At 42.4% G+C, this 16,615-nt stretch overlaps 1 protein-coding gene across 2 annotated transcripts in view; it reads left to right on the top strand.

The window, feature by feature from the left end:
- The window catches only part of ulk1b (unc-51 like autophagy activating kinase 1), a 69,256-nt gene that overhangs the window by 34,151 nt on the left and 18,490 nt on the right, over positions 1–16,615 (top strand). For both annotated transcript variants that reach the window (XM_056290622.1, XM_056290623.1), the window contains 9 exons: positions 789–871; positions 3,283–3,333; positions 3,981–4,072; positions 4,340–4,505; positions 4,751–4,805; positions 5,635–5,721; positions 6,491–6,625; positions 7,508–7,623; positions 15,222–15,475. In XM_056290622.1, coding sequence (XP_056146597.1) covers positions 789–871; positions 3,283–3,333; positions 3,981–4,072; positions 4,340–4,505; positions 4,751–4,805; positions 5,635–5,721; positions 6,491–6,625; positions 7,508–7,623; positions 15,222–15,475 — 1,039 coding nt within the window. The remainder of the gene's footprint in view (positions 1–788; positions 872–3,282; positions 3,334–3,980; positions 4,073–4,339; positions 4,506–4,750; positions 4,806–5,634; positions 5,722–6,490; positions 6,626–7,507; positions 7,624–15,221; positions 15,476–16,615) is intronic.

Here is a 16,615-nt window from a genome sequence, read left to right as displayed (position 1 = left end):
ATATAGGTCATTCGCCAAAAAATTAAGCTTGTAAATCTGCCTCCAGGAGGGCTTCCATAATCATGCAACTTCTGCAGAGCTTGTTGTGAAGGCAGTTGAAAAGTGGCTTTAGCTAAAAACAATGTCAGAGACAGTATGTCCATATAAAGATCCTCTTTCACTGCATTATCTATGTCTTTCAATTTCACTTTATTACAGCGTTTGAATTTGTGAGAAATCTCAATTTTTTTTATATCTAAAAAAAATCCAATTTTATTTTTAGTTCAACAACACTACATTTTCGGAGAACTTGATTTTCATTCAATGTTATGTTAGTGACACACTGATACTGGTATCAGATATTGGGCCAATATCCGATACCAGGCTAAAATGGAGTATTGATATTGTTGATTTTACCCAAGACAAAAATCTGATACCAAATGCCATGAGCAGTATGTCATGAATAAAAGATAAACAATTAATAAATCATAACAAATAATAAAATAAATAAATAAATAATAAAAAATAAAAATAATGAATAAATAAATACTAATAAAGCGTAAAAGATAAATAATAAAAGATAAATAAAACAATTTTTTGCTTTATTTACTGCATATTTGGAACATTGTAGCCTGTATTTCTTTCATAGTGGAAAAAAAATAACGAATTCCATCTCAATGATTTTGCCCATTAACTCCAAACGAATGACCTAAGTCTGCATCCTTCAGCAAAAGCAATGAACAGAAGTAAAAGTAAGACAATAAGCAAAAGTAACACAAAGAGAATAATATTTGTGTGTTTGCCTCCAGCATCCCCAGAGAAACTTCGTGCCATCTGAGACACCTGCTCATGAGTCTGCTGCAGCGAAACCACAAGGACCGCCTGGACTTTGGTTAGTGAATATTCAGACCAGGGCTGTGATGATAACTGCATGACCGCAATACTGCGGTCATGTGATGCCTACCACGGGGTATATGGGGGATTTCTTTTGAGTGTGTCCAGTTATTATTAATTATTTCCAGGCTTGAGTACTTGTGGTATCTACAGATAACATTCAGTTGAATATATAGTGCATCCGGAAGTTATTCACACCCCTTCACTTTCCCCACATTTTGTTATGTTACAGCCTTATTCCAAAATGGATTAAATTCCTTTTTTTTTTCATCAATCTACACACAATACCCCATAATGACGAAGTGAAAAAGGTTTTGTAGAAATTTTTGCAAATTTATTAAAAATAAAAAACTGAAATATTGCATGTATTCACACCCTTTGCTATGACACTCAAAATTGAGCTCAGTGGGCCCACAGCAGTTTTAGTAGTTTTGCCCATGAGGGGCTTGCCCACACTAATCCCACATGGGCCCTCTGTGGGTCAGCCCATGCGGGGCCCACAGTAGTTTTGCCCTATGTGGGCCCTCTGTGGGTTAGCCCATGCGGGGCCCACAGTAGTTTTGCCCATGAGGGGCTTGCCCACAGTAAGCCCACATGGGCCCTCTGTGGGTCAGCCCATGGGTCAGCCCATGCGGGGCCCTATGTGGCACCTATGTGGGCCGTATGTGGTTAGCCCATGCGGGGCCCACAGTAGTTTTGCCCATGAGGGGCTTGCCCACACTAATCCCACATGGGCCCTCTGTGGGTTAGCCCATGCGGGGCCCACAGAAGTTTTGACCCAGCCAGAGCCCAGACTTGAACCCCATTGAACATCTCTGGAAAGACCTGAAAATAGCTGTGCAGCGACGCTCCCCATCTAACCTTAGAGCTCGAGAGGATCTGCAGAGAAGAATAGGAGAAATACCCCAAGTATAGGTGTGCCAAGCTTGTAGCTTCGTACCCAAGAAGACTTGAGGCTGTAATCGCTGCCAAGGGTGCCTCAACCAAGTACTGAGTAAAGGGTGTGAATACTTATGTACATGCAATATATCAGTTTTTTATTTTTAATAAATTTGCAAAAAATTTCTACAAAACCTTTTTCGCTTTGTCATTATGGGGTATTGTGTGTAGATTTATGAGAAAAAAAAGGAATTTAATCCATTTTGGAATAAGGCTGTAACATAACAAAATGTGAGCAAAGTGAAGGGGTGTGAATACTTTCTGAATGCACTGTATGCACAAAATACACAGGAATAAAAGAAAGAGGCATAAAGTAAACCATTTGCGTTAGATTTTAATTGCGGGCGCTTATATCAAATACACGTCTCTTATGTGGTAACGGCCGTAGAGTTGATGCTAGCCACTAGACATTATTCGGATCAACAATGGTGACAAATCTAACTCCAAAGCCAAATATTACTTCGCCTATTTGGGCACATTTTGGCTTTGAGCCAGATGACAAGGCCCAGCCAGCAAATTTGGATGAGGCAATATGCTGCATTTGTAGAAAGAATAACAAATAGTACCACATCTGTAGAGTCATTATGACAAACTTCTGGGTTAACATCTGTAGAGTCAGTATGACGAACTTCTGGGTTAGCACTGGGTTAACATAACCAAGTTGTTTTTGTCATATATATGTATATAGCAACAGAGATGTAATCAACAGGAAATGATGCAAACATCTGGCAGTAATGTGTTAGAACCCAAAATGGTTAATGGTGATAATGGTTATTGGTTGAAAGATTGTATAATAAAAATCAACACCTGCATGGGCGTCTGGATAGTGTGGCGGTCTATTCCATTGCCTACCAGCACGGGGATCGCCAGTTTGAATCCCTGTGTTACCTCCGGCTTGTTCGGGCGTCCATACAGAGACAATTGGCCGTGTCTGCAGGTGGGAAGCCGGATGTGTGTATGTGTCCTGGTTGCTGCACTAGCATCTCCTCTGGTCGGTCAGGTTGCCTGTTCAGGGGGGAGGGGAAACTGGGGGGAATAGTGTGATCCTCCCACACGCTATGGCCCCCTGGTGGAACTCCTCACTGTCAGGTGAAAAGAAGCGGCTGGCGACTCCATGTGTATCAGAGTAGACATGTAGTAGTCTGCAGCCCTCCCCGGATCAGCAAAGGGGTGGAGCAGTGACTGGCATGGCTCGGAAGAGTGGGGTAATTTGCTGGATATAATTGGGGAGAAAAATGGGGGGGGGGGGATCAACACCTGCATAGTTGTTCTTTTTTAAGTTAAAAACTAATCCCTCATCATTGAGATTGAATAAATTCAAGGGGAGCTAACCTCACTTCACACGGATATGATTATTGCCTTTATATTTGAAGCTTAGGTGTCAATGGAGTATCGGTGCTACACATAGTAGCGGTTCTACATTCTACCATCTCTCTCTAATCTCATATCTGCTTCCTCTGCTCCTTCTAGATGATTTTTTTTGTCATCCTTTCCTGGAGGCCAGCACATCCATGAAAAAGAGTGAGTGATGCCCAACACTTAGCTTCTGTTAATGCCTTTAAGTCTGGTAATTTTGAATGACTTGAAGAAATATTTCAGATAAGTCTTGATGCATGCTCAATAACCCAGGTAAGGAAATCAAAGAAAGTTGAATCAGTTTATCTGGATACAACGTTTATTGAGAGAAACGTTTCATCCTCATCTAAGTGACCTCTTCAGTCTCAACTGACTGCAGGTACCCCCACCCTTATAAACAGTACGGTAGCATAACGACCGAAACCAACAATCGGTTTCATATGCAAATGTATCAAATAGGCTTTTTCGCAAGCAGCATGGGGCTGTACATTTAAAGTGCAAAGTCGTCAGCAAAAGTAAACATCAATACTGATAATAAAAGCATATTGACAGAAACCAATGATAAAGTACAAAGTGGCATAAAGGCTTAAGCTCCACATCCATATAACTTTGAAACTGACATACATTTTTTTTAGTTGGTGTGTTGGTCGCATTGATGAATCCATTTACCATAAATGTATTCTACAACTTAAGACTAAGTGGATGATAATGGATGACTCCTTGGAGGAATCTAAAGTCTTTGTTTTGGGAACTACAATGGTGCTATGACAAGTGAAATTCAACTGTTGATGTCTATGTTTTCGTATTTGCAGCAACTCCTACCGTGACTATGACGTGCTTTCCCAGTTCCGCATCAGCCAGCTCTTGTAGCAGTTCTTCCACCTCTCACCTTGCCTCACCACCGGTACGTTTGTTTGTTTGTTTAACAATGAATGAGTCGATCTAATTTGATTGTTTTTGGTTGAGAGTTGATGTATTTACATTAATAGATGAGATGTGTGTGTGTTCAGCTTATCATGAGGGTAGGCAGTTGGAAGCCATCTAAGTTATGATCCCTTTTCCCCTTTCTATTACATCCCCCCCACCCCTGCCCTTCCCCTTTGTCTTCCTGTCTTTCTACCTCTTTCTCTTCCTTTTCTCCACCTTTGGCTACGTCTCCCTCATATTGCAGCAGTCTCTCGCTGAGGTTCAGCATCTGCATGCCAAACCATTGGCCTCCCCAACCCAGGAGGCCACTGGTTTCCTACTCAAGGACTCATCTGGAGGAGGTGGCAGCAGCAAGAACTCCTCCTCCTGTGATACAGATGACTTTGTCATGGTGCCTGCTCACTTTCCCAGTAAGACCCTTAATATTTTATATAAAAGCTGTCCATATGTACATGTCCTATGTAGTTATGCACCACCAACCTTACTACTAATCAGAGTGATTAACTGTGATTGGACTTTCATCATACAGATGAGCTATCCAGATATTTTTAAGATGTTTATAGAGGAAGTGGTCATGGCTGGAGATTGATATTGGTTTCTTATCTATTTGTTTGACTGTCGATCCTTAATAATTGTTATTACCTTATTTCTGCAGCAGGGGAGCTGATCTCTGAGAGCAAAGTGCTGCAGGACAGCCTAATGAACAGTGGGTAAGTTACAAAAATCAGTCGCTCTACAAGTCCAAATTGTTCAAACTACATACTAACAGTATGCAACTTTTAGTATGCCCAATGTTATCATGCAAATTTAGTATGCGACAGGCATGTGAATGCACACTTCATTGACCACGCTTTTAAGTATGGAGCTTTTGGTTACCAAATGATCCAAACCATCCCATAATTCTTCGCACCTTTATTGTTTCCATGGAAAAAAACCAGCCAGGGGAACATGATCACAAGCAATATAGCGAACATCAAAGCAGGTGGAGCCCCAGCTGGTGTCAGCAAACTCAGTTGTATTTTTTTTTAACATTTCGTGAAAAATGTTTTAACATAAGTAAATAACTAAGGCTAAATTGAAACAAAATGCAAATGACAAAGTTCCTTTAATTCAAAATCGACAGCTCTTCTGGTGTTATGAAGGATCACTTCACTTGGATGTAAATCCACCAAGTGTAACATAAGTAGTGCGTGGTGCAAACTGCATTCTATGTACTTAATAGTATACTTTAAATATAATATATTTTGAATATGTAAAATGTACTAACAATTCAAACACCGCTATAGATTTCATTCACCTGTATTAAATCTGCCAAGATGGCTGCTGGTCAACTAAAGGAATATGAATTAATGTAGATGAGTGGTTCCAAATTCCAGTCCCTCTACCAGGTAACTACATTCACTCATTGTGCCAGATCTAGATAACCCCTTAATTTATATGAATGGAATACTTGATGCAAAAGGTGAATGTAGTTAAAATCAAATTAGAAAGCACTCAACTTCAGTGGTGGCCTCGTGTGTTCTTCTTTTTCCTTGCCAGCTCTCTACTGAACTCGGCTGGTCTGTGTACTCAAACCAAGTCCCCGCCGCACTCACCATCCTACAGCGGCTCTCCGAACCCTATCAGGTAATGGCACCGCTCAGGAAGGGGGCCCTTTGCAGCTCATGCACCTTTGAAACGCAAGACCTGGCATTACAGCAAACTGTTGGTTCACATCCATCCCTTAACTCATTTCTGACCCAAGCAAGGGTAATTTCTCTGCCGGTCAGCCCGGCAGAGAAATTTCAAGGTCATTCCCTGTATTTGATCATTCGTATAGATGATTAGCAGCCTATGTGATTGGTTCCTAGACTAAATAAACTTCCGAACCAGTTTCATTTCTAGCATTTTGCAATTAACTGGTCTAGTAAATCTATTATTACGTAATAGCGATTGCCAAAAATTCAACCCAAACTGGCTGGGACATATAGAACAGCTATAGGCAACCATATGCCATGGGATGCCGAGAGTGTGCAGGTTTTCCTTGCAGCCAATCGCTACACTAGATAATTTCACACAGTCTGTCTTCTTTGGCTGAAAGTGCGCTAATCAGTGAAAACGCATGTTGCAGTGATTGGTTGGAAAGTAAACCTGTATCCTCTTGGCACTCTGTGGTACATGGTTTCCTTTGTCTGATGTAGAATAAGACAAATTTGATGTAATTTTCAGCATTTCCTATCTCTAAAATAATTTGTGTATTTATTTCTGCCCACTAGAGTCTGTATGCTGTCACTCACACATACACACTCTCTCTTGCTGTCTCTCAGTCACTCACACACACATGTACATAAACGTCTTTTTCAGTTTAGGTCTTTGTTTTCACACTCTTTCTGCTCTTGTCCTTGTTTGTTGGCAGGCCCAGTGAGATCTCAGCAAGTAACGTCAGTGGTAATTATGGCCAGTCTGTGCCTATCCCAGTCCCCACTCAGGTCCATAATTATCAGCGGATAGAGCAGAACCTCAGTTCCCCCAAACAGGACAGCTCGCCACGGTTTGTAACCCCCCCCCCAACACACACACACACACACACACACACACACAGATACTTGTTTCGCTATTTTTTTTTGCCCCCCCCCCTTTTTTTTTTTCTTCCCAATTGTACCCAGCCAATTACTCCACTCTTCCAAGCCATCCCAGTTGCTGCTCCACCCCCTCTGCCGATCCGGGGAGGGCTGCAGACTACCACATGCCTCCTCCGATACATGTGGAGTTGCCAGCCGCTTCTTTTCACCTGACAGTGAGGAGTGTCGCCAGGGGGACGTAGCGTATGGGAGGATCACGCTATTCCCCCCAGTTTTCCCTCCCCCCCGAACAGGCTCCCTGACCAACCAGAGGAGGTGCTAGTGCAGCGATCAGGACCCATACCCACATCCGGCTTCCCTCCTGCAGACATGGCCAATCGTGTCTGTAAAGACGCCTGACCAAGCCGGAGGTAACACGGGGATTCAAACCGGAGATCCCTGTGTTGGTAGGGAATGGAATAGACCGCTATGCCACCCAGATGCCATTTTGCTAAACTTTTGAGGACCCTCATTGACCATATTTATTTTCCAGCCCTTAACCCCCCCCTTAACCATCATGTAACCCTTAACTACATGTCTAACCTTAACTCTTACCCTAACCTTAACCTAATCCTAATTCTAACCCTAAACCCAAGTCCTAGCCTTAAAATACACTCTTTAAGGAGTGAGGACCGGCCAAAATGTCCACACTTTGTAATAATGTCCTCACTTTCATGATTAAAAACTCAAATTGATCCCTCCAAATATAGCTGAAGAAAACACACACACATTCACACACGATGTACTCACACAACATTGATATTATGCCAGAAACTGATCAGTCTGTCCACGACGCTGGTGCGTCATTTCAGCAGTGGAGGCTCGCTGGTCAAGGCAGGACCTTCACCTCCCTACAGCCAGGGAGCAGCTCCTACCCCCCGCAGGCTGTCCCTAGGAGGAGCCAGACCATTTCAGCACCCCCCTCAAGGTAATAAAAATGTCATTCTTCCACATCGAAGATGCTATGTTTGATTTGATAGGAATCTGGACCTTTATCATTCAATGATGTGAATAATGGTGAATCAATACAAGCAAGACAAGCAGATTCCAGTAGAAAGGTAGCAGATACGTGTGGCACGTTGGCCGACATCTGGCCTTTTCAAAAGCACCCTCAGGAAAAGTCGTTAGCTGTGATTGCTGCATAGTTTACTTGAGGACTGCGAGTGCAAGCAAATCTTTGGTCGCTGGTATCAAAACAACCCAAAAATCTGTTAACCTTTTATTTGATTTTGAATCAGCATCATGATATTTACTATTCATGTTATGCTAAAGTATTACACATAGCACCTATAAGGTTAGTTGACAGCTATGGTTTTCAGCTTTCTATATCCAATTCTGTGGGAAATGTTGATAGTGCAACGGTAGATCGAGTAAGCACATCCAGCTAACTACAGGCAGGTGTGGGACAGACAAACTGTGGAACAGCCTACCTCTCTTCCTGATGACAGCAACAACACGTTCTATTTTTAAATCAAAATTCAAATAATACCCTTTTAACCTGTCCTATGTCCCGTGTTTTGTCATATTTGTAGTTGGTTCATCTCTGTTCTTTGACTTTACAAGTGGGGACGTGTTGCGTAAAGAGTAGTTCTGTCACAAGTGATTGATTTCAATTTACTGCCTTCTCCAAGTTTCGGTTTGTGTCTTAAATGCATGTCTAAGATTGCCTTGTACACTGGAAGAACTAGGACAGGGCAGAAAAGTGCTCAGACGTAGAAGACACAGTGGACTATTTGACTTGAGAAAAAAGCAGAAAACAAAGGTGAGCAAAGAGAAGAGGCAGAAACCAAAGAAACAATATAAAATGTCCAAAGTTTGGGGCTATTTTCAACTAAAACACAAAGAAAATGCAGTGGTGTACAAGCATTGCAAATCTAAGCCTGCGTACCACAACAGCACATCCATGTTACAGCACATCAAGAGAAAGCATCCTGTGTGATGGTCTGGCGGTCTGTCCAGGTGTCTCCCTGCCTGCCGCCCAATGACTGCTGGGATAGGCTCCAGCATCCCCGTGGCCCTGAGAGTAGGATAGGCGGTTTGGATAGTGGATGGATATATATAAAAGCTATAAAAAGTTATAAAATACATAAAAGTTATAAAAGAAGGTCCTGGGTTTGAACCCTGGGGTTGTCTAGCCTTGGGGGTCATCCCAGGTCGTCCTCTGTATGGAGTTTGCATGTTCTCCCTGTGTCTGCGGTGGGGTTTCTCCAGGTGCACTGGTTTCCCCACCATCAAAAAGACATGTATGTTAGGATTTATAGTCCTGGCTGTGCCCCTGACCAATGCTGTAGGAAGAAATAACTGGAGTTGGTCCCCGGGCACTACACGGCGGCTGCCCACTGCTTGTAGCTACACGGCTAGGATGGGTTAAATGCAGAGAAAAAATTGCCCCACGGGGATTAATAAAGTAGTATAAAAAAAAACAGGGATGCTGTTAAGAACATGGACCATGAATAAAAAATATACTTATTGCAGAGTGTAAATTGTGGGCCAGAGTGAATCTTGTGTTGTGCTGTTGCTCTTAAATAAAACACTTGAAAGCACATTTTCCTATCTGATTAACTTGATCAATTGCCAAAATAATTAATAGATTACTTGATTTCAGAAAGTTCATTGGTTATGAACCTAGTTAAGGGTCTGGAAAGACACTGCAAATAAGATATATTATTCATCAAATAACATGTATAGAGACAAATGCACTCCTCATGCTGTGTTTATTGCTCCAAAAATGAAGCTCAGCTGTTTTGTGACGTTGATGTCACAGTGGAAGGTGGGACACAGTGGCCCAGTAGTGTTTGTACATTTACCAGTGAAGGATGATGCTGCCCAAAAGTTCAGCCGCTGTCAGCTCTGCAGGCTGCAAAGACAAATGAGGAAACTCTGCCAACATCCACCAGAGTCTCTCTGGTCGTCTGGATATCCAAAAGCTGGTTTCGCAAGTATCTTATGTTGCAATTTGTTTTTCATAGTTTTTATTGGGAGTATTTCAAAAATCATTTTGTTTTCACACCATAAACATTTCTCATCATTACTCTTTCACATGTTTTTGTAAATATATAAGCACAAATTTAAAAAAAAGAAAAAGAAAAAAGTACGAAGCAAGCTAAAACATCATACAAACAAAAGAACGAACAAGCAGACAATATAAAGGAAACAAAAAAGGTACGGAGCTGTTCGGAACAAACTGGAATAAAGACAACTTGTTTACAGTACATACGTATGTATGTTTTCCTCAGCATATGCTGAGTAAAACACATTCATTATGCCACCCTTTTGTGTTTCTTCTGTATATCCATCTTTGATTTAATGATAAAAATGTCTCATTTGTAAATATCTATAAAAATAATTTTGTTCCATTTGGAAGTTATCTTTTATGGTTTGAAAATCTTAAAGTTCCCCATTAGTCATAATAGTACAGTGGGCTGAGAGCCCCCTTGTGGCCCAATTTTTAAATCTACTGTCTTGTCTACGGGGGTAAAATCACTGTCACAGACACACCAACTCAGATACTTTTCCATGATTTTTAAAGTGAAACTTTTCACCACATCATTCCATATTTTCAGAGGTAAACTGATCCATGGGTTATCCTGATCTTTTTAGGTGTGCACATAACCCTTTAACTGGTGTGATAGCTTGAATTGGGGTATTGTCTGTTAGAGCGATCTTAGCAGCTTTCCATCATGAAATGTACTTGAGATTACACCAGCAAATAAGTGCTTTTAATTGGGCAGCCCTATGATCATCCCTCCGTGGCAGTGCTAGATGCCCCCTTGTTTCTTGACAGTTGAAGTGTGCTATAGCTCCTCCTTGTTCTTTTTGCCCTGCCACAGGTACTTTGAGATGAGTCTATCCGACTCCACGAATTGCTTATCTGCAACATCAACAGGCAAAGTTTGAAACAGATACAAAAGTCTTGTAATAAGTTCATTTCACTGAGTCCACCCTAGAGGCTAAGCCTATGAATGGAAGAGGGTTCAATCTGTCTATGTCTACTTTAATTTTTGATTTCAGGGGCTCATAGTTGGTGGATCTAAATCTGTATAAATCTTTCGGCAGATACACCCCAAGATATTTCGTTGATTCTGCCTGCCGATCAAGGTTATAATCAGATTTATCTGGAGGGTCGTTGTTATATACCAGCACCTGGGTCTTTGTACATTTATTTTATTCCCTGGTAAAGGTCCAAATACTAGAATTAAATTCATTAGATTGAAAAGAGAGGTAGTGGGGTCACTCAAATAAACCAAGACATCATCGGCAAAAAGGGCAATTTTATGTTCAAACCCTGCTATGCCTATGTTATGCTATGCCTTGATCATATTGGTCTGTTTAATCCATTGACTGAGTGGTTCAAGGAACACTGCAAAAAGGAGTGGCGAACAGTCCCGCCCCTGACAGCACCACCTCTCAAGAGTGAAACTATTTGTTAGATTCCCTGTAATTTTAATTCTAGCAGATGGCTTATAGTATAGATTCTTGATTTTATTAATAACGTCATCATGAAACCCACATTTTCCTAAGACCTTGTGCAAGTATCAACAATTCACCGAATCAGAAGCCTTTTCGGCAGCCAAGTCCAACTAATTTTATGTTTTTAATATGTATCATAATATGTAAGTTCCTCCGTAAATTGTTCTAAGTCAGCCTTTCCCTAACGAAACTGGTTTGGTCATGTGAAATAAGATCTGGAAATAGAGACGCTATTCTCCTTGCTATTAAGTTAAATTAAATTAAGTTTCCTTTATTCCCCTTGGGGAAATTAATTTACTGCAAATTAACCTATCCTAGCTGTGATGTGTGTAGCTAGGAGCAGTGGGCTGCCGCCGTCATGCTGCGCCTGGGGACCAGCTCCAGTTCTTTTCCTGTTGCCTTGATCAGGGGCACAGGCAGGAGTATTAGCCCTCACATGCATGTTTCATTTTGATGGTGGGGGAAACCGGAGCACTCGGGAGAAAACCCACCACAGACACGGGGAGAACATGCAAACTCCACACAGAGGACGACCTGGGATGACCCCCCAAGGTTGGACAGCCCCAGGGTTTGAACCCAGGACCTTCTTGCTGTGAGGCGACAGCGCTAACCACTGGGCCACCATGCCGCCCTCTTACAGATGTATACAGCTTATAGTCCACACTGAGGACAAAAATTGGTCTCTAATTGGCACATTCAAGTTTGTCCTTGCCCTCTTTTACAATCACTGATATTGTAGCTTCTCTCCAAGAGGGCAGGATTTGCACCCTTGACTAATGTCCAATTACATGCTGAGAGCAAGCCTGCTGTAAGTTGTTCTTTAAATATTTTATACCATTCTGAGTTAAAACCGTGCATGCCACTAGCTTTGTTTGGTTTAAAGCTAGCAGTGCCCTCATAACGCCTCTACTGCTATTTTTGCCTTAAGCGTGTCATTTTAATGTGCAGTGATTGAGGGAAGATTCATTGAATGTAAAAAATAATCTATATCCCCATCTTGGTGCTCTTGTGGTTGCGCTTATGGTACAAACTCATCCTTCTCCCTCGCCTCCTCCCCCCTCCCCAACCGATGTGATAACCTTGATAACCCCAGTTTAGTGTCTCGCGTTGGTACCAGTAGCTGGGTTTGTTTGACGTGTTGTGCCTGCAGGGCTGTGGTTGGGGTGGTGGGGCACTTTAACTCTTTTCCTGCTAGTTTTTGTTGTTTTATTTGGATTAAAGAGGATATCATACACAACAGTCACAGAGATAGAAATAATGACAAGGTCTGTATTAAGATACACAAGAGGGCACATTTTAAAAGAGAACAAACATCATAAGGGGATTAAAAACAGTGATGCAAATGCATTAGACACAGTTTATTATGTTGTGCTGTATTGTAAAGTATTTCCTTCATATGAATTTTAGCGTTATTGTCATCCTGTCCAAAATGTCCAGATTCATTCAGATTCATGTCCCAAGTTCATTTTCCTTTTAACCTTTCTATCATTTTATTTTCCTTTTAATCTTTCTATCATTTCATTTTGCTTTTAATCTCTCTATCATTGAAATGCAGTCATTTGAGTTACAGCACTCCTCCTGAGAGTTGGTTTGATCCTCCAACGGGGATATTTGAATATCATGTAGCTCCTGTCTGTAAAAAATTGATGGTTTAAACAGGTCATGCATTTTGCATCCTTTTCGTCTCTGGAACATGTTAACATTTGCAACAACAAAAAAAAGGCCTATTATCTTTAATCTTCACGTCCTTGTCTTTTTTGTCTTTCTTCAGTTTTTATCTTTTCCTCATCCTAATCCTCTGTCTTAGTTTGTCTTGGTTTTGGACAACCCGCATTCTTGGACCTGTTTGCAAGGTCTTGGTACATCTCCTGGCCCGTCAAATTCAATTTTCTTTTAGAGAGTATAGTCCAGAAATAAAAACAGGTTGCTAACACGTTTATTATATTTCCCCTTCCTCTAAAACCTGTACTTGTCTATTTTATCTGTTAAATCAGGTGACGTCTGTAGCGCCACCATGTCAAATTGAATATGCAGCAAATGAGACTCAATGCAGTCCTGAGGACCAAAGGGCAAATGAATGTGGGAAAAAAATGATCCATTTTGTGTGTTTGTTTTATTTAGTTTGTGTGTTTGTCAAAATATCGTTGAACATGCTCAGGATGGTAATCCGCGCTAGTTAGTGGATAATGGCTGTTTCAGTACGACTTCTCGTGTGTACAGTATGCTAAGACTCTGGGTACTGCATTGTAATAAGTTGATTATGTTTGAAAGCTACAGTATAGCTTTCCAATCCGAACTCAGTTTATGGTTTGACTGGTTGTTGAAATAGTATATATGATTTATAATTCATGTTTACTTTATATTGTACACTGATATAACTTCTGTAGGCCCTCAGTATGACACAGTTGTTTGATAATGTTAAAGTTATGCCTATATCATGACACGCCTTATGAGTTTGCCACACTGCTCTGGTTTCTCATGTTCCAAAAACTCTGTGTGTGTGTGTGTGTGTGTGTGTGTGTGTGTGTGTGTGTGTCTTCTACTACTACTATTTTCGGCTGCTCCCGTTAGGGGTCGCCACAGCGGATCATCTGTTTCCATCTCTTCCTTTCCTCTGCATCTTCCTCTGTCACACCAGCCACCTTCATGCCCTCCCTCACCACATCCATAAACCTCCTCTTTTGCCTTCCTCTTTTCCTCTTCCCTGGCAGCTCCACATTCAGCATCTCTCCTCCGCACATGTCCAAATCATCTCAGTCTTGCCTCTCTTGCTTTGGCTCCAAACCGTCCAACCTGAGCTGTCCCTCTAATATACTCGTTCCTAATCCTGTCCTTCTTCGTCACTCCCAGTGAAAATCTCAGCATCTTCAACTCTGCCACCTCCAGCTCCACCTCCTGTCTGTTCGTCAGTGCCACTGTCTCCAAACCATATAACATAGCTGGTCTCACTACCGTCTTGTAAACCTTCCCTTTAACTCTTGCTGGTACCCTTCTGTCACAAATCACTCCTGACACTCTTCTCCACCCTGCCTGCACTCTCTTCTTGACCTCTCTTCCACACTCCCCGTTACTTTGGACAGTTGACCCCGAGTATTTAAACCTCTCCTCCTTGCATCCTCACCATTCCACTGTCCTCCCTCTCATTCACACATAGGTATTCCGTCTTGCTCACGCTGTGTTTACTGACTTTCATTCCTCTTCTCTCCAGTGCATACCTCCACCTCTCCGGGCTCTCCTCCACCTGCAGCCTACACTCGCTACATATCACAATGTCATCCGCAAACAATCATAATCCACAGAGACTCCTGCCTGATCTTGTCCGTCAACCTGTCCATCACCATTGCAAATAAGAAAGGGCTCAGAGCCAAACCTTGATATAATCCCACCTCCACCTTGAACCCATCTGTCATTCCAATTGCACACCTCACCAATGTCACACTGCCCTCATACTACATATCCTGCACCACTCCTACATACTTCTCTGCCACTCCTGACTTCCTCACACAATACCACACCTCCTCTCTCAGCACCCTGTCATATGCTTTCTCTAGATCCACAAAGACCCAATGTAACTCCTTCTGACCTCCTGACCTTCTGACTTCTCCATCAGCATTCTCAAAGCAAACGTCACATGTGTGGTGCTTTTTTGTGGCATGAATTCATACTGCTGCTCGCTGATCATCACCTCTCCTCTTCACCTAGCTTCTATTACTCTTTCCCATATCTTCATGCTGTGGCTGATCAACTTTACACCTCTGTAGTTGCTACAGTTCTGCACATCACCCTTGTTCGTGAAAATCGGTACCAGTATGCTTCTTCTCCACTCCTCAGGCATCCTCTCACTTTCCAAGATGGTGTTAAACAATCTAGTTAAAAACCCCACTGCCATCTCTCCTTAACACCTCCGTGCCTCCTCAGGCATGCCATCTGGACCAACTGTCTTCCGGAGCAGCCAGAAGTAGTAGTAGTAGTAGAGATATATAAAATGTGTGTGTGTGTGTGGTGTTGGGTGTGCATGTTTTAAAATCAAGGACCTTCTCACTGTTCTCTCCCCAGTTCTTCACTACGCTGACCCCCGACCACCCTCACAGCAGCAGGCAACAGGACTAGGCACTCGACTCCACAGTGCTCCCTGTCTGTTGGAGTGTGCCGGTGGTGGCAGCAGGCAAAAGATCAGGAAGCAGCACTCAGATCCAGTGGTGACGCACCAGGCTGGCATGATGGCTGTCCGCCCACTGCACTCCTCCCCGAGGCTCAGTGAGCTGATGCAACGTAGTCCCCTTCCCACAATCCTCGGCTCTCCTTCCAGGGTAGGTCAGGCCTACCTGTGTATTGAGTCGACATACATGTGTTAAATCTTCTTAAGTTCCTCCATGAAGCACTTTCAGGTTACAAACCACTAAGATTTTGTCATTTTTGTTCAATTCACTAACACCTATGGTGATTTGTGGCTTTTTATTTAATTTACTGACACTTATGATGTGTGGCTTTTTGTTTAATTTACTGACACTTATGGGAAGGCATGGCAACTACATTGGTATTTGACCACTCAAATTCCCAGAGATCTATCCGAGATCGCCCTATGGCGACTGCACTAATGCTGTGTCAACTTCTTTGCAGCTGTTCAACAAAGTTAACATGGTAAACATATCTTTTGGCCTCTACCTGCTTGTTCTTCCATATTTGGTTGTTAGCTACAACAACTTTGCTTCCTCTAGGGTGTCATTTTACCTCTGGCTTGGTCGGGTGTCCCTACAGACACGATTGGCCGTGTCTGCGGGTGGGAAGCCGGATGTGGGTACGTATATGTCCTGGTCGCTGCACTAGCACCTCCTCTCTGGTCAGTCGTGGTGCCTGTTCGGGGAGGAGGAGGAAGTGGGGGGAATTAGCGTGATCTTCCTACGTGCTACGCCCCCCTGGTGAAACTCCTCACTGTCAGGTGAAAAGAAGTGGCTGGTGACTCCACATGTATGGGAGGAGGCATGTGGTAGTCTGCAGCCCTCCCCGGATCGGCAGAGGGGGTGGAGCAACGACCGGGACGGCTCAGAAGAGCGGGGTAATTGGCCAAGTACAATTTGGGAGAAAAGGGGGGGGGGAACCCCCCCCCCAAAATAAAATAAAATAAAAACTTTCCTTCTTCAAACTCACCGCAATGCATCATTTTGTCGTTTTAATTTCTATTTTTAACTTTTATTTTAAAAGTTTAAAAAAAGTTGTTTGTTTGAATATAAATTCTCAGATATTTTCACTGGAAACAGACCATGAATATGTAAAAAGTTTTTTTTACAGAGAAATAACATGCATAAATACAGATGAAATGCGTGCAAATGTTAACATATGAGCTTTGTTGTGCGGTATTGCGTGTGTGTGTGTGTGTGCACGTGTGTGTCAGAATGAAACTTTTGTATTCCTGTGTTTTGGCATGCTAAAATGGATGTTCCATTTTGAGT

Source organism: Lampris incognitus, chromosome 12 (genome assembly GCF_029633865.1).
Source record: "Lampris incognitus isolate fLamInc1 chromosome 12, fLamInc1.hap2, whole genome shotgun sequence".
NCBI lineage: Eukaryota > Metazoa > Chordata > Actinopteri > Lampriformes > Lampridae > Lampris > Lampris incognitus.
Note: the sequence above shows the minus strand (reverse complement) of the source record. Positions and strands in the feature narration are given on the sequence as shown.